This window comes from Apium graveolens, chromosome 1 (assembly GCF_009905375.1).
Source record: "Apium graveolens cultivar Ventura chromosome 1, ASM990537v1, whole genome shotgun sequence".
Lineage (NCBI taxonomy): Eukaryota > Viridiplantae > Streptophyta > Magnoliopsida > Apiales > Apiaceae > Apium > Apium graveolens.
In genome coordinates this window covers 167376798-167391884 of record NC_133647.1, presented here as the reverse complement: position 1 = coordinate 167391884, position 15087 = coordinate 167376798, and the positions used below count along the sequence as shown (strand labels likewise).

The following is a 15087-nucleotide window of genomic DNA, read 5'->3' as shown; positions in this document are numbered from 1 at the left end:
GAGGATTGCAGAGATATTGTATTATATTTAATGTTTGCAGTTGCAAGATTTACTGATTTTTCAGAATTACGTGAACTGTGGAGCATATTTAAAGAGAGATTTTAGAAGTCAATTGAATTATATATGCCAGTAAAGAGGTGATTGTCCATGTTCAAGTGTATATAACATGCTTCATACGATAAAATGTCAAATTTTTAAATCTTTTTATAGTAATTGAATATCCCTTGAAAAATAAGATGTTAATATATGCAGTTAGGATTCCAATTATCTTCTTTCATTTTAATGTAGTTGTGGATAATTTATGAGGCAAAGTTTCAATTCTAATCGCAGATGGGACACATCTTTGTCTCTACATCAGCACAATCGTCATCAGCAACAAAAACATTTTTCTTGGCATATAATTCAACAACAGAGTCTATTTGAGAAATAAGGATGAAACCTATATACAGGTAAGAGTACTAGAAATTTTACTAATATACCAAAAATTTAAGTCATACTTAAAATTTAAATTTAGGAGTCTCTGATGTGGAATACATACCATGGTGTATACTTTCGTTTTAGATTTCCCTCCATGACACATCTAATACATGTCTTGATGATGTATTGGTCCATTCTATAATAGAGATTAACGTGTTGCAGAAGTCGAGCCGTAATGTAGACTGCATTTGATCCCAGCATAAATCTATGACCTATTATATATTTGGCAATATAAATGTCTTGATATTCATCTCTCTATTCTTATATGTGTATATGATTTGGATTTTTACATATATATAAAAAACAAATTAATTGGAGTTGTTTTATATAGGTGCAAGGATTTGTGGTTGTGTTATCACAATTTAGGTGTACATGATTAAGTTAAAAGTGTCGTCGGTCCCTTTTTATATCTCTAATTTGCTCAAGTTATGGTTATCAGTATAATTTAGGTATGCTTTTTACTAGAATTTATAGTTAAAGGTACTCTTTTTTGTAGTACCCGTTAACCAAGAAATTGAAATCCTGCATAATTTATTATTTCATATGTTGAACGAGGACTTGGTAGGGGGTTGTTTCTTTACAAGATTGTTCCCATTAGGAGTCGGCCTCTCCCTTCAAACTTTTGGTTATCTCTTTGTGCCAAATGAATTAGTGTGCAACATCTCCTCGTAAGCTCTACTGTTGCACATGACTTGATAAACCAATAAAAGTGAATCATGGTGAAGTACTAAAGCCTGTAATATATGCTGCTTTCAGCTCATCCAAGTTCCAATACCTAATTTGGATGATATATCTCATTTGTAAACAAGATTAAAGTTTAGAGACTAAACATCGTACATAACTCACCATGAATCGATCACATTCTTCGTTGTATAAGTTCCTTTGTTTTAACCATATTGAATCTTTAGTTCCGGTCAAGGATTCTTTTAACATTACATTTTTTTCCAATTGCTTTCGTGATCTCATCCTCTTCCAATATATTTTATGATTCCCTTTGTATTCATAACATTGATAATAGAGTTCCAGACAACTTAACCATGATTTTTATATAAGTTATTTTAATATACCAAAGCACTTATAAAAAAATGTTAGATATAATTATGTATCTCAATTACCTGTTCTTTCTCCATATCCAACCAGAATATTTGATTATTTTTCTAATCCGTGCTTCTAATTTTGTACTTAACTGTGATATTCATGTCAAGCTTACCAATGGGCCTGCTTGATGGCAACTATTTATACCTTACAGCCTATAAATCCAATAAGGATATATTAGCCTCACAAAGAAGTGTTTTTTGGAATGAGTTTGAATTACTTATGAAAGGAGTGTATTGCCAGTGTGGAAGGAGCTCAGCCCGGCTCAGCCTAACATAGGTTAAGCCTTAAGGATATGAAAATGAAAGGAAAAAAGAGAATAGATATAGTCAGGACAAAAGTAATCTTGCATAACAAAGTTTCAACCTCTGGGCACTAGGCACTGCAGTGTAGAACATGGAGAACAAAACTAGAACATGGTGGATTATTTTTTAGCTATGTTAGAAAAATTATTGTTGTATTTGTTATGTAATTTGTTGTTGTCCCCGTGCTTTTATCCATACATTTTTCTAAGTTTAGTTTTATTTTATCATTACAATAGTTTCAGGAATTTTCAATTTAATATTTGAGCTCCATTCTAAGTTTGAAAAATTACAAAGTCTGTAATTTTATATATAGATTTGTTAAAGTTTCAATTAATACTAATGAAATTTTAAAGTAGTTTTGATGAAATTTTTTGAAAAGCACATGTATGTATTCAGTAAAATTAAAAATATAACATTGAACAAGAGAGATACATTTTCGGTTATTATAAAATGATTAAAGTATTAATTATAATTACATATTTTTTTGAATGTTTACATTTAAAATGAAATTTTTGACCACTTTCTATAATTAATGTGTTATTAACAAAATAATCACAAACTACATCTTTTTTGAAGTAAACCAAGTAATGAAATCTTTTAATCATTTTATTGAAGTATTTATCAGTATAAATTTAGTATAAATATGAAGTGTTCACTGTGATTTTTTTTTAAAAATTCGTGCACAAAAATAAATTTAAATGGGAAATGTGACCGAGGCAGTGTGCACAATCTTGCAAGGGTGTCAGGAAGGCCTCATACATTCTATAGTCGTTGCGGGAGATGTTTTGTTCAACATGTAGGTTACTTTGAGAAATTAGGTTATCAGTTTTTTTGTCACATGCATGTTTAACTATTGAAAACCTTTACAAAGTAATTGTGTCAGGAAGCTTTTCTGTCGTTCCTCCTTGAGGGATAACAACCAGCACTATGTGGTAAACATAAGGTTGAAAGCCATTTTTATTGATCCCAGAATCTTAACTTTTTTTGCCCTAGGTGGGTCGAATACATATGACATCAGGAGCAGCCGGATGCATTCTGTAGATCGACCCTTTCATACATGTAGTCCCGGTCACATGATTAAAATTCATCATATTCACTACACCAGATTGTTTTCCTTTAATATGATATTCATGTCAAGCTTATCATTGAGCTTAAATTATTTATGAAAGCGGTGCATTTCCGAGGTAAATATTCTTTCAGAACAGAGACTGTTGTGCAACGCAATGCAGAGGAGAATAAAGCTGGAACATTGTGATTTTTTAGCAATGTTAAAAAAATTATTGATGCAATAATAGAAAATGTTCTATTTTTTGTCCTAATATTGTTTTTCACAAGTATTTTTTAGTTTAGTTAGTATTTTGGGTGATTTAAAATTTGAACTGCCATATAACTTGAAAAAATAAATGTAGTTTATATGAATACTTTTTATATTGAAAAAATCAGATTAAATAGTATCATAGTATATAAATAATAAATTTAGTTTATATGAATACTTTTTATTGTATTTAACTAATAAAATTATTAAGTTCATTCAAATTATGTATAAAATAATATTGGATAGATAAAAGTGCAATATTAAACTATGAAAAGTTTGTATAAAATATGTAACCTTATGTAATATTGATATTGAGGTCAATTATCTTTTGATATTAAAATATCAAATATTGAATGAATTAATGAAAATCTCAAAAAATTTAAAAAAAAAAGATAGTGTGATATTTATATGATATTTTTATGCATTTCAAAATATATGCATACACAGTTTATATTTTCGAAAAATTATATTTATCAGCATTTCAAAATCATTGTTATATATTATATAATTTTAAATTTTATCAGATTGTTCCGATGTTTACTTGCCAGAAAAATTGTACTAAATCAACTGTCAATTAAGTAACAAGAATGAGGAACACATTCGAATCATTATACCCATTGCAACAAACTAAACTTTGAAAATCTGTCTATGGTATCACGACTGAAAAAATAGAGTAGAACAACAAGTATTTACTATTACTAAAGGCCATTGTATTCACCATTACTAAATTATCGAAATTCTACACCGAGTATAACACCAAGTACTGTACAATTACAGCAGAATATCGCATATCAAATGACTTGGTCATGACTTTAAACAAAATAAAAAACTACAATTGTGAATTCATATATCGAATTCTACATACCTTGATGTTTATTATTGCTAAAGTTAAACATCAATTTTCTCTGCTTCTCACATTGTGCAGAGACTACTAAAAAAATGATAAACTGGGCACCGAGTGTAACAGATAATGTACAATTGAGGAAGAGTGCCCCAAATCAAATTCCTTACCATGATTTTAAACAAAAGGAAAAACTACAATTGTGAATGCATATATCAAATAGAACATACCTACATGTTTACTACTCATAAAATAAAACATCAATTTGCTCTGCTTCTCAAATTATGCGGATACTACTATTCATAACCCGATCGGATTAAGTCTTTGCATGCATAAATTAAGATCAATACAACTTGAATTACATTCTCAATGATCATACAGATCAGACGAGATAAGTTAGATAACCTACTATAACAACCGATTGGGAGAATTGAAGCATACAACCGAACTTCAAATGAAAGGAACAGTAACAGAGGATTGAGGAATTAGTACCGTAGTGTAGATTATCTGAGGATTGAGCTTGATATGAGGATTGATAGACCTTCTACCCCGGGGATTTGAGCAGGAATCGAGATGGTCCTAAATCTGTATGCAACCCCTTTTGTACATTAGACACAAGTAATAAATTCAACTACTTTTGACTTATATCCTTTTTATAAATCAATAAATAAATTTGTATTGTATAACTAAACAATTTAAACATAATTTAATTTAATTACGTAATAAATCAAATGAGATATGTTGAAAATATTTGAATTTTACATAATTATTAGAATAAATTTAAAAACATAATTATTTGTTTATTGAGTTGTGGACGGAATGTTGTGTTATCGGAGTAAAAAATAGTGATTACTAATTTTATAATTATAATATATTACATCATTTTTGAATATAATACGTAAATTTTTACAACTTTAAAAGTTAAGACTTTAGCATTTTTTTAAGTAAGACTTTGGCATTTTTCATAATATAGTGAAATTTATATAAGTTATGGACGAATTTTTTGTGTTAGCGGACAAAAAAAATATTTACTGTATTTTTTAAAAAAGTATTTTAATTAAAAAATATATATACTCAGTTTTGTTGTAAAAATTATTAAAATATTGACTACTAAAAACGTAAAAGAGAAATGTTAAAATATGAGTTAAGAGACTTATAATTGGTTAAATGTGAGAGAAAAAAAACTAAAATAAAATATTGAGATTTAAGGTTAAACTATAATATCAATTTTATATTTTAAAATAAACGGAACCTAAATAACTGTAATAAATAAATTAAATAAAACTAGAAGATAACCGTTTATGTTATAAAAATTACAAATTTCGAAAAAAAAATTCAAATTGAAGAAATATGGAGCGCGCGTAACGCGGGCAAGATAACTAGTTAAAACTAAATGGCAAAATCCGGAAGAATAACAATCTTTTTTTTCTCTCACGTCTCGTCATCACGTGAACATGGTGGTTAGTCCATGAAATTATATTCAAACTTACATTGAATAATATAATATGTACATTAAATACTTGAACGATCCGTAATAAATTGAAATACTTGAATGATCTAACAGAAGCTTCAAATTAGCACAAAATAATCATGCGATCCTATTGATTTACCGTATTAAACATCTATATCTTGCATAATGAGAAAATAGGTAGTCCATAATTTGAGAAAGCACCTAAAACAAAAAAAAAGGCATTAACACACTTATTAACATGATAATAAAAATTCACGATAAAACCGAAAACTGAAAATAAAATCATAACATAGACATATCTAGAAGAATTGTTTGTTTTTTAGTGCGAAGATCAATTTATATAGTACAATAATAGATTATGAATTTAGAATATGATTTGATTTATAATTTTGTTTTTAATTTGATTTTTTAAAATAAATATTGAATGTCGTTTTTATTTTGATTATGTAATTTGCCTATTTTTATCTAAAATTTAGGACCTAAAAAGGAAAATTTGTTTTTTTTTAAATTTAATGAATTTAAAAAATACAAGGTGATTTTTTAGATTTTATAATTTTTCATTTGATTTTCAATAAAAAGAAATTCTGAAAAATAATTTTTTTGTTTGATTTAAAAATCAATGGAGGTCAAATCCATAATACAATTTTGATCGTATTCGATACAACGGTCTATTGGGATCGAACAGCAGTAATACTCGGCCCTAAACAAATGAGGTCATATTTATTCTCAAAATTGTTATTATGGATAGAATAAGAAAAAGAAAAAAAAGGCACCCGTAAGAAGGTGAAAGTAGATAAAATATTGAATGTTGCCAAAGGAGGATATCAGTGCAACCTTTTTTAGCACTAGCATGTAAAGACACCTGTCCGAAGAACGAAAATATAACATAAATAGCTGAATTTTTATTAAATAATACTAAAATAGTCGGATTTATAAATTTGGCCAATTGTGACCGATTGAACCTAAGAATGGTGAATGCATAATCAATATAGCTCTCACCAGCTGCTACTTCAAAAGAGTATAGGGGTTAAAATAGTGACATTGGGACCCACAACTCACGTGGGTTGTTCTTCAGATTTGTGATAGAACAGTAATACGCATCAGACTTATGCATATTTATGTTTATATACTCCGATGTCAATTGCGTATTTTTTGTTATATATTTTTAAATATCTCATTTCAGATTGAGTAATACAAGTTATTACACTCTCAAATGTGTATAGCCTAATATTTCGTTTTGATATGCATAATCTGTCGGGCTAAAATTGGCCAAGTTTTTTAAATCAATTATTTTGGTAATTTTTATTAAGAAATCGGTTATATCTGTCCATTACCCCCAGGAACCTGCTAGGAGATGGTTCCACGTCATTACAAAAAACACAAAGGTGGCATATTTCCCGAATAGGGGGCATATGAAAAGGGAAATACAAAAAGATCAAGGAAAAACAGTGTTATATGTTAGTAACCATCCGTTAGATTGTATACCTTTTGTTTTGCAAGACTGAACAAACCATGAGTACTAGCTTTCCATCTTGTTGTTTTCGGGAGATTTTGCTTGTTTTCCTTTCTGCAGAAAGAAGATTCGGAACAACATGTTATCACCAGAAGGGCCAGTGATAGCATATTCAACTAGTGGTACCATTACTGTGAAGATTTGGTAGGGCAAGTGATTTATTGTGATATTATGAAGTGTAGGGCTAGGTTCTAGGTAGTAATATTTGTACGGCTCCGTTGGATTTCTAGCCAACTTGAACAAAGAAGTTGTAAAACTAGCCCAGCTGAACATAATTTTGCAAAAATAGGTCACTACGCCACTTCAAGTAGCACTGGACCAAACTATGCCACTTGAAGTGGCGTAGTCTATATTATTTTTTTGTTTTTATTTTTTGTACTTTCCTGTTGGTCGTTCTGTTGGTCGTATGTTTTATTAGTAATATTCTAACAAGGTTTTTGAGACTATTAGAAAGCAATATTGTATTTTATAGTTTTAAATTTTTCTTACTCAATATTGTAGTAAAAGTACACTACTTTTATTTGAAAAAAAATTGGAAAAAAAGTTAAAGAAACTATATTTATATGTACCCGAACATGCTTTCTTAGAAGTAAATGTGAATTATTATAAGGAAGAGTGATTTTTATATTTTTTATAAATACAGTTATTTACTCCCAACCTCAGAAATTGTAACTTTATATAGTAATATTTCTATAGTACATTGACAAAAAAAAATTAGTTTGAAGAAAAAAAAAATTATACGCGTGGTTTGTAGTCACCCGAAAACGGTAAGAAAATAAGGAAAATATTAGATAAGTTCATAACAGAAAGAAGGGAATGTAAAATAGTTAGGTTGAGATTACTATATAGGAATTATAGTATTATCTCAAATACAAGTTCTAACTATAAAACAGAAGCTTGAAAGTACAATTTGAAAGCAACACTACTTGAAAAATACAACTTCTACATTGAAAACAAATGGTGAATAACTGAGCTTCGGATTTATTAAATTCAAGCATCGTTGATGGTGGTTTCCACTTCCCGGACCTTCTCAATCACCTGAGCACGAATCGCAACCAACTTCTCCTGATAATATGCCCACAATTCCATTTTCATGTCATAGTGTTTCCTATCCATTTCCTTGTAAAGCTGGTGAACAGCTTCCAAAGCACGGCATGTAAGAGGCTCATCGAGCTAAACAAAGTAAGCACACTTCCGGCTAGCACACCGCTCCCAACGCCTATCGGCAACTTTACCGGTCCACATATTAGATATCTCAGGTTCCACCCCACAGAAACACATTTCTTACCTCTCCATCACAACAACTGCTAAGATAACTATGTTTGAGAATATAAACTTATGCATGGTACGAAAAATGGAAACTGCTATTTATAGGGAAAAATGTAAAGCAACCTTATCCTTTTGGATTCATATCTTATCCCAACATATTTTGTGGTCATCACTTTTGATTGACATCTTATCCCTTCTGATTCAATTTTTAACATGTGATCTGAAATAAAGCAGAAATCACATGCATTGTGATTGTATTAATTTGAGATGACTACTTACTGCGTATATTGAAGTTTTCAATAAATTATTGTAATTGTATAGTCACTGTAGCTCGGGAATGAAATTTGAACAACCAATATGAAATTGCCCCATGTTGTTGACAAGATATCAGTGGAAATATGTAGCAGTGATTTCGTAGTGGTTTCTTTTAGCAGTTGAAGTAAACGATAAGTCACATGCACGTCGGAATCTTTTGTCATACTTATCACAGATTTTTTTGGTACATTATTTTGGATTAACTATTTCAAAAATGCAGAAGTAATTTGCTTTATGCTGCCATGAATAGTCAGCAAAGGTCACATGCTTCATTCTTCAATTAAATTGAAATGACTACTCAGTGTGTTTATTGTAGCTTCACAGTTCTGACAGAATTTGCAAGGTAGTGTGTAGTTACTGTAGCTCGTAAATGAAAATTGAATAAAGTAATTTGAAATTGCCCCAAATTCACTACAAATATTACCAAAATTAATATTTTTTGCCCCAAATTCACTACAATTATTACCAACAGGGGGCAATATGAAAATGCCCCTTGTTATTGACAAGATATCAGTGGAAATGTGTAGCAGTGATTTAGTAGTGGTTACTTTTAGTAGTTGAAGTAAACAATAAGTCACATGCAAGTCAGAATCTTTTGCCATACTTTATCACAGAATTTTTTTGGTACATTATTTTGGATTAACTATTTCAAAAAATGCTGCAGCAGTTTGCTTTATGCTGCCATGAATAGTCAGCAAAGGTCACATGCTTCCTTCTTCAATTAAATTGAAATGACTACTTAGTGTGTGTATTGTAGCTTCACAGTTGTGACAGAATTTGCAAGTTATTGTGTAGTCAATGTAGCTCGTAAATAAAAATTGAATAAGCAATTTGAAATTTCCCCAAATTCACTACATTTATTACCAAAATAAAAAAAAGAAGTACAGAAATATAGTAAGGTACGAAATAGAAGAACACATAATTCAAAGGGAATCATTAGACATATAATCGTCGGAAAGGTATTTCTGATTTTGTAATAGGTTGTGTTGCTGAGCTTCTGTAAGCTCTCTTCCAATAGCGCGTAGTGAATCTTGCGCAAGTTGAAACATATAGTGACGACTCCTACGCAACAATATTCGATTATTTTCCTTCCTTATACGTGCCACAACTTTAATCACTTTTCTCCTAAATTGTGACCAAGTAGGACTTTCCCCGGCTTCCGAATATATTGTAAGGGATTGACGAACCGGAACCTTTACACCCATAGCAATTAGGTCATCTCTCAGCCGGTCGGATTCTTCGCGTCGATAAGCCTATTCGCGACGTACACCGGCGAAGTACTCCCTTGGATCACTAACCCTAAGACCAACATAATCATCATCTCTTTCTATTAGCAAGCAGTTTCGATTTATGTGATATTACATTGTAGTAATGTTATGAGTCGTTGTAGTAATGATATGACATTGTAGTAATGTTGTAGCATATGGATTAATATATTACATATGAAACTTTGTGGGGTGAATAGTTGTAAGAGAAATAGTATTGAGAACCATGCAAAAATTTTGAAGATAAGATCAAGTGGATAACCTACGAGAAAATGGTGGAAAATGCAGTTGACATGAAATAAAGATATGCAATAAATGACCTACATTACTGTATGATTGGACATGTCATATTCTTGTCATGTTCAGCATTTATGTCATTATTGTCATAGCATGGTTATTTGATTATTTGAAATATTGTCAAATAAAGAAATTATGAAGTTATTTTATGTTATAAATATAGTGTGTTCTCATCACTTGCACAATATAGTAATTGAAGAATAATGAGTTACACACCTGGTGATATTAACCGAGCAATTGGTAGGAAATGGTTTTGTGATGACGATTTTAGGTACTCAATGGATCCGAGTGAACGTTACGCAATAATGGATGTAAGCACGATGCATAGGGAGTGGGAATGGCGTGTTGGATGCCTCCAAAATTGTATAGGGCAATGTGTTGAGGAAGGAGTAAGAATACCAAAATAACGCGCCATACACATGCAGCGAGACACCCCTCAGAAGTTGGAAATAGCGTTGTTCCGTGCTAGAGAGGAAGAAAATCGAATGAGGATGCGCTTAAATCGTAAAGAGCTACAAACAAGAAGTAAGGAGTATGCTGAAGAAGGTGACCTACACACTGCAATGATGTATCATCATTTTGCTGTAGGTCCTGATTATGTTTCTGATTGTTCATTATCCGACGATGAGTAAAAGTTATACAACCATAAGTTAATAAAATTTCCTTCAACAATGAGTTTAGTGTTTCAGGTTGTTTAATTTGTGTTTAGTTTTATTATCCGCAATTAATGTGATAAGTCATTCAAACTGATTCGACTACTCAACCTTTTACTTTATTGTAAGAATGCACAAAGACCTATAAATAGTGAAAGTAGTTTATTCAAATCAACGTGAAAATGAAAACATGTTGATAATATGGGTCATGTTCCCCTATAAATAGGTCAGCCTTTCTAAGTTGAAAGCATATGTGCAAAGTGCTTACATCATATTAAACATAATATGGATAAGGGCAAAAGGCAAGCGACACCTATAAATGTTAAGAGAAGTATGCGTCAACTAAGTTTAACTGAATCCGTTGAACGTGGGAAGAGAAGGAAATATTCTAAAACGGGGAAGAAATCAAATGGAAAGGAGAAGAAGAAGATCTTGGACGCAATAAAAGCCGATAAAAAGAAGATTAAATTGGCTTATAAAGATAAGTCCCTCCCCGAGGAGGAACGTATCCGTAAGGTGGATGAAGTTTACAGAAAATATGACAAAATGGAAATTAACCTTATCGAACAAGAAGATAGCTTAATAGCAAGGTATGTTGAAGATCATGAGCAAAATGTACATATGGGGGAAGATGAAAATGAAAAACAGATCGAGGGTGAGGATGATGAGTCTGATCAATATGTTGTTAACCTTGCTGATTTTTGAAAATAATGTAATTGTTTGCTCAGACTGTAATTGTTTATCATGTTTCCATTTTATGTAATACGTAATGTGCAATTTATGTGTTTGAATTTTGAGGAATAATTAGAGCTAGGCAGGGTACACTTCATTGCATAAAACTGATAAATGTTTTGTAAATCCAAACAGAAGTTGCACCCATTAAACAAACAATTCGAAATATAAAATTATAATAAATATTTTAAACTAAGATAAATGTTTGTACTCATAATATAATATTAAATATCTGATTTTTCTCAAATTTGAATAATTATTTGACATAGTATTATTTTTTTAAATAAACTTTTTTACTATCATTAATTATAAAATTGTAATATTTTAATATCTTAAATAATAAAATTGTGATATTGATAATTAAAATTTTATATCATATTTCAATATCTTAAATAATAAAATTGTAATATTGATAATTAAAATTTGATATCATATTTCAATATCTTAAATAATATCTAAAATTATGAAATTCTAATAATCATTATCTTAAATTTTAAAATTGGAATAATCATTTTTATAATTTCTTAAAATTTATAATTATTTGTTGGAAATATAAATTTTAAAACATATTTTGAAACTGTAAAAATTTATGAACAACACATCTTATCTTCTCTTCTTCTTGGAGATATCACTTATCTTCATTATGGTGAGATTTTCAAGAAACAACTTTTCAGATTTTCTACAGACCTTTCATCAGATTTCCTTCTTATCCTATCACTTTAGTTTCTCATTAAAGCACCCTCAGACTTCATTGCATTTTTTCATCATAACTACAACCATTTTCTTAGCTGCAAAGCATCATTCAACACAGTTTCTTACTTTCATATTTTAGGGAAATGGATGGTTTCGTGCATGTAAATTTCTTTTGGGGTGGAGAAATTATTCGAGATGATGGAAATATCCATTATTCTATCGATCCCAAGAAAATGCAGTATGTTACACCTACAACCAAATATGATGAGCTTAGAAATATTGTGTACGATCTAATGCAAATCAGTCCTCATCATTGGAATTTAAAGATGCGTTTTAAGTATCCTCGCTTAGGAAAATTCAACCTTGTCGAAGCTTTTTTATCTTGGCGATATCAATTGTGATAGTGATGTCAAAATCATGTTAAGGATTCCTGAGAATATGCTTAATGGATGTGGCAATGTTTCGTTGTTCATTGAAGCTGAGCACATACATAATGATGACCCCTACTCGTTTCAACAAAATTGGGGATCACAACCTTCGCAGCCCCATGTGCAAGCAGAGAATTGGGGATCTCAATATCCTGCATACCCTTCGAGTGGGTGGTCAAATCAAGTATTTCAAGGCTTTGGAGGGAGAACTAGTCAGCATCCTGCGTATGAAGAGGAGTTTACTCAACAAACCTAAAGAAGGGGTGCAGGGGGGTCCGGTCAATAAGGTGGATACGAAAGGGAGTATATCCAAGATGGTGGAGGATATGAGGGGTGTTTGAACCAACAAAGTGTCTATAGAAGGGAGTTCACTCCAAATTATGGAGGTTATGAAGGTGGTTCTAGTGAACAAGATAGAGGAGGGATTGATGATATGAATATCTCTCCGGCGAGGAATGTAGCTCAAACAAGTGCAGGTAAGTAGTTAGCCCTTACTGAACCTGATTTTCAGGGTTGGGAGCCAGAGGACGATGATGAATCTAGTGATGACCTTTTTGAGCCATACGATGAAGATGAAGATTCTGAGAGTGAGGATGAGGAAGGAAATTCTAATAGGGGGAACAAGTTACTCGGGCAGTTGTCCCTCATCATCATGTTGCTAGGGCACCATGGTTTGTCACCGAGGAATATACAGCTCCTAAGGTGGACAATCGTAACGACATATATCTCGATTGTGATGAGGATCATGTGGAACTATATCTTAAACGTTTATTCCCTGACAAAGATAGCCTCATAAATGCAATAAGGAAGGTATATATAGCGACTGATAGGAACTACATTGTGACGAAGAGTAATAAGTCTCAGTTAGCTGTAAAGTGCACGGAGATCGGATGTAATTGGAGGTTAACGGCTTCGAAAAAGAAGACACATGGATGTTTTGAGATAACTGTTATTAAAGATCAACATGTTTGCATGGTTAATCAGCCGTTGCAGGATCACAAAAAATTATCTGCAAGAATGATTTCCAAGATTGTCAAACCCCTTGTAAGTTATTTTTTACATAATTCAGTACCAATATTAGCTGTAAAATTTTAAATATGTTATTTCTTTATATTGAGGGATTAATTTTAGATGACATTCATGATTGGCTATCATAGGCCATAGAGACTCCTGAAATAGCAATCAAAATGATCTTGCCACTTGTAATCAAAGAATACAATCACCAAGTTAATTACAACAAAGCATGGAGAGGGAAGCAGATAGCAATTGAAGAAGTATATGGTAACTGGGCTACAACATATGAAAGTCTTCCAATGTTCTTCGCAGCAATCTTAACAGCTAATCCTGGATCTGCTGTTGAGATTGATGCTGTTCCTCATTCTGAAGAACGGGGTACGTCTGTTTGCAAGCGTATATTTTGGTGTCTCAAAGCAATGATGGATGGGTGGAAACATGCACGACCAGTCATTTCAATTGACGGAACATTCCTTAAGGGAAAATATAGAGGGAAGATACTTGTTGCATCCGGGCAGTGAATTACGAAAGTTAATGTGGAAAGCTGGAAGTACCACGCAAGTATGGAAACATGAAGCCTGTATGAAGAGTATTGGTGAGATATCCCCTCCGGCATTGAAATATCTTCGCAAAATACCCGCCGAGAAATGGACACTGTGTTACGACACAAATGGTTTTCGTTACGGACAAACTACCACAAACATCATGGAAGGCTTCAATGGAAATATACGCCGAGCTCGTTTCCTTCCTGTTACAGCAATGATGGAGTATCTATTTTACAAGACTGTACGAATTCTGGACAAACATCGAAATATTATTGAGGACATCATGCAAATAAGGGAAGATTTGTGTTCACGTTCATCAGCTATGCTTTCTAAGATAGAAAACAAGGCTTCCGCACACATGGTCACAACTTATAGTCGTATGCAAGCGATGTTTAGTGTACGTACGCATCAGTACATGTTCAAAGGTGGGGTAAAGGGAGGCAATACACAGGTTGTTAAGCTAAAAGAGCGTATTTGCATGTACGGGAAATGGGCAACAAATCATATGCCGAGCTCTCATGCAGTTGCAGGATGTATGAAAAATAGCATTCAATGGAAGCATCTCATTGAACCTTCTCACTACAACGGAGAACAACAAAAATTATATATGCCATTAATATATCCACTACAACCAGCTGAATATTGGAACTATCAATTACCCCTTAAATGGAAAATGTATGGTAAGTTGGTGGCCGATGAGTCCCTCAAGAAGAAGAAGAAAAAACGCGGTGAAAAGGGGCAATCCGTGAGAATAAGAACGGAGATGGATGCTTCACATTCGGCCAACAAATGCAGCGCCTGCCATCAAGAAGGTCACACAAAATGGAGTAAAAAATGTCCATTGTGCCCTGCTACATAA

General features: G+C 31.9%; 1 protein-coding gene across 1 annotated transcript; it reads left to right on the top strand.

The window, feature by feature from the left end:
- Positions 1-14217: 14217 nt before the first annotated feature.
- LOC141711023 (uncharacterized) lies at positions 14218-15087 on the top strand. The gene has a single exon (XM_074513487.1). It carries the CDS (start codon positions 14218-14220, stop codon positions 15085-15087), a length of 870 nt encoding a protein of 289 aa, XP_074369588.1.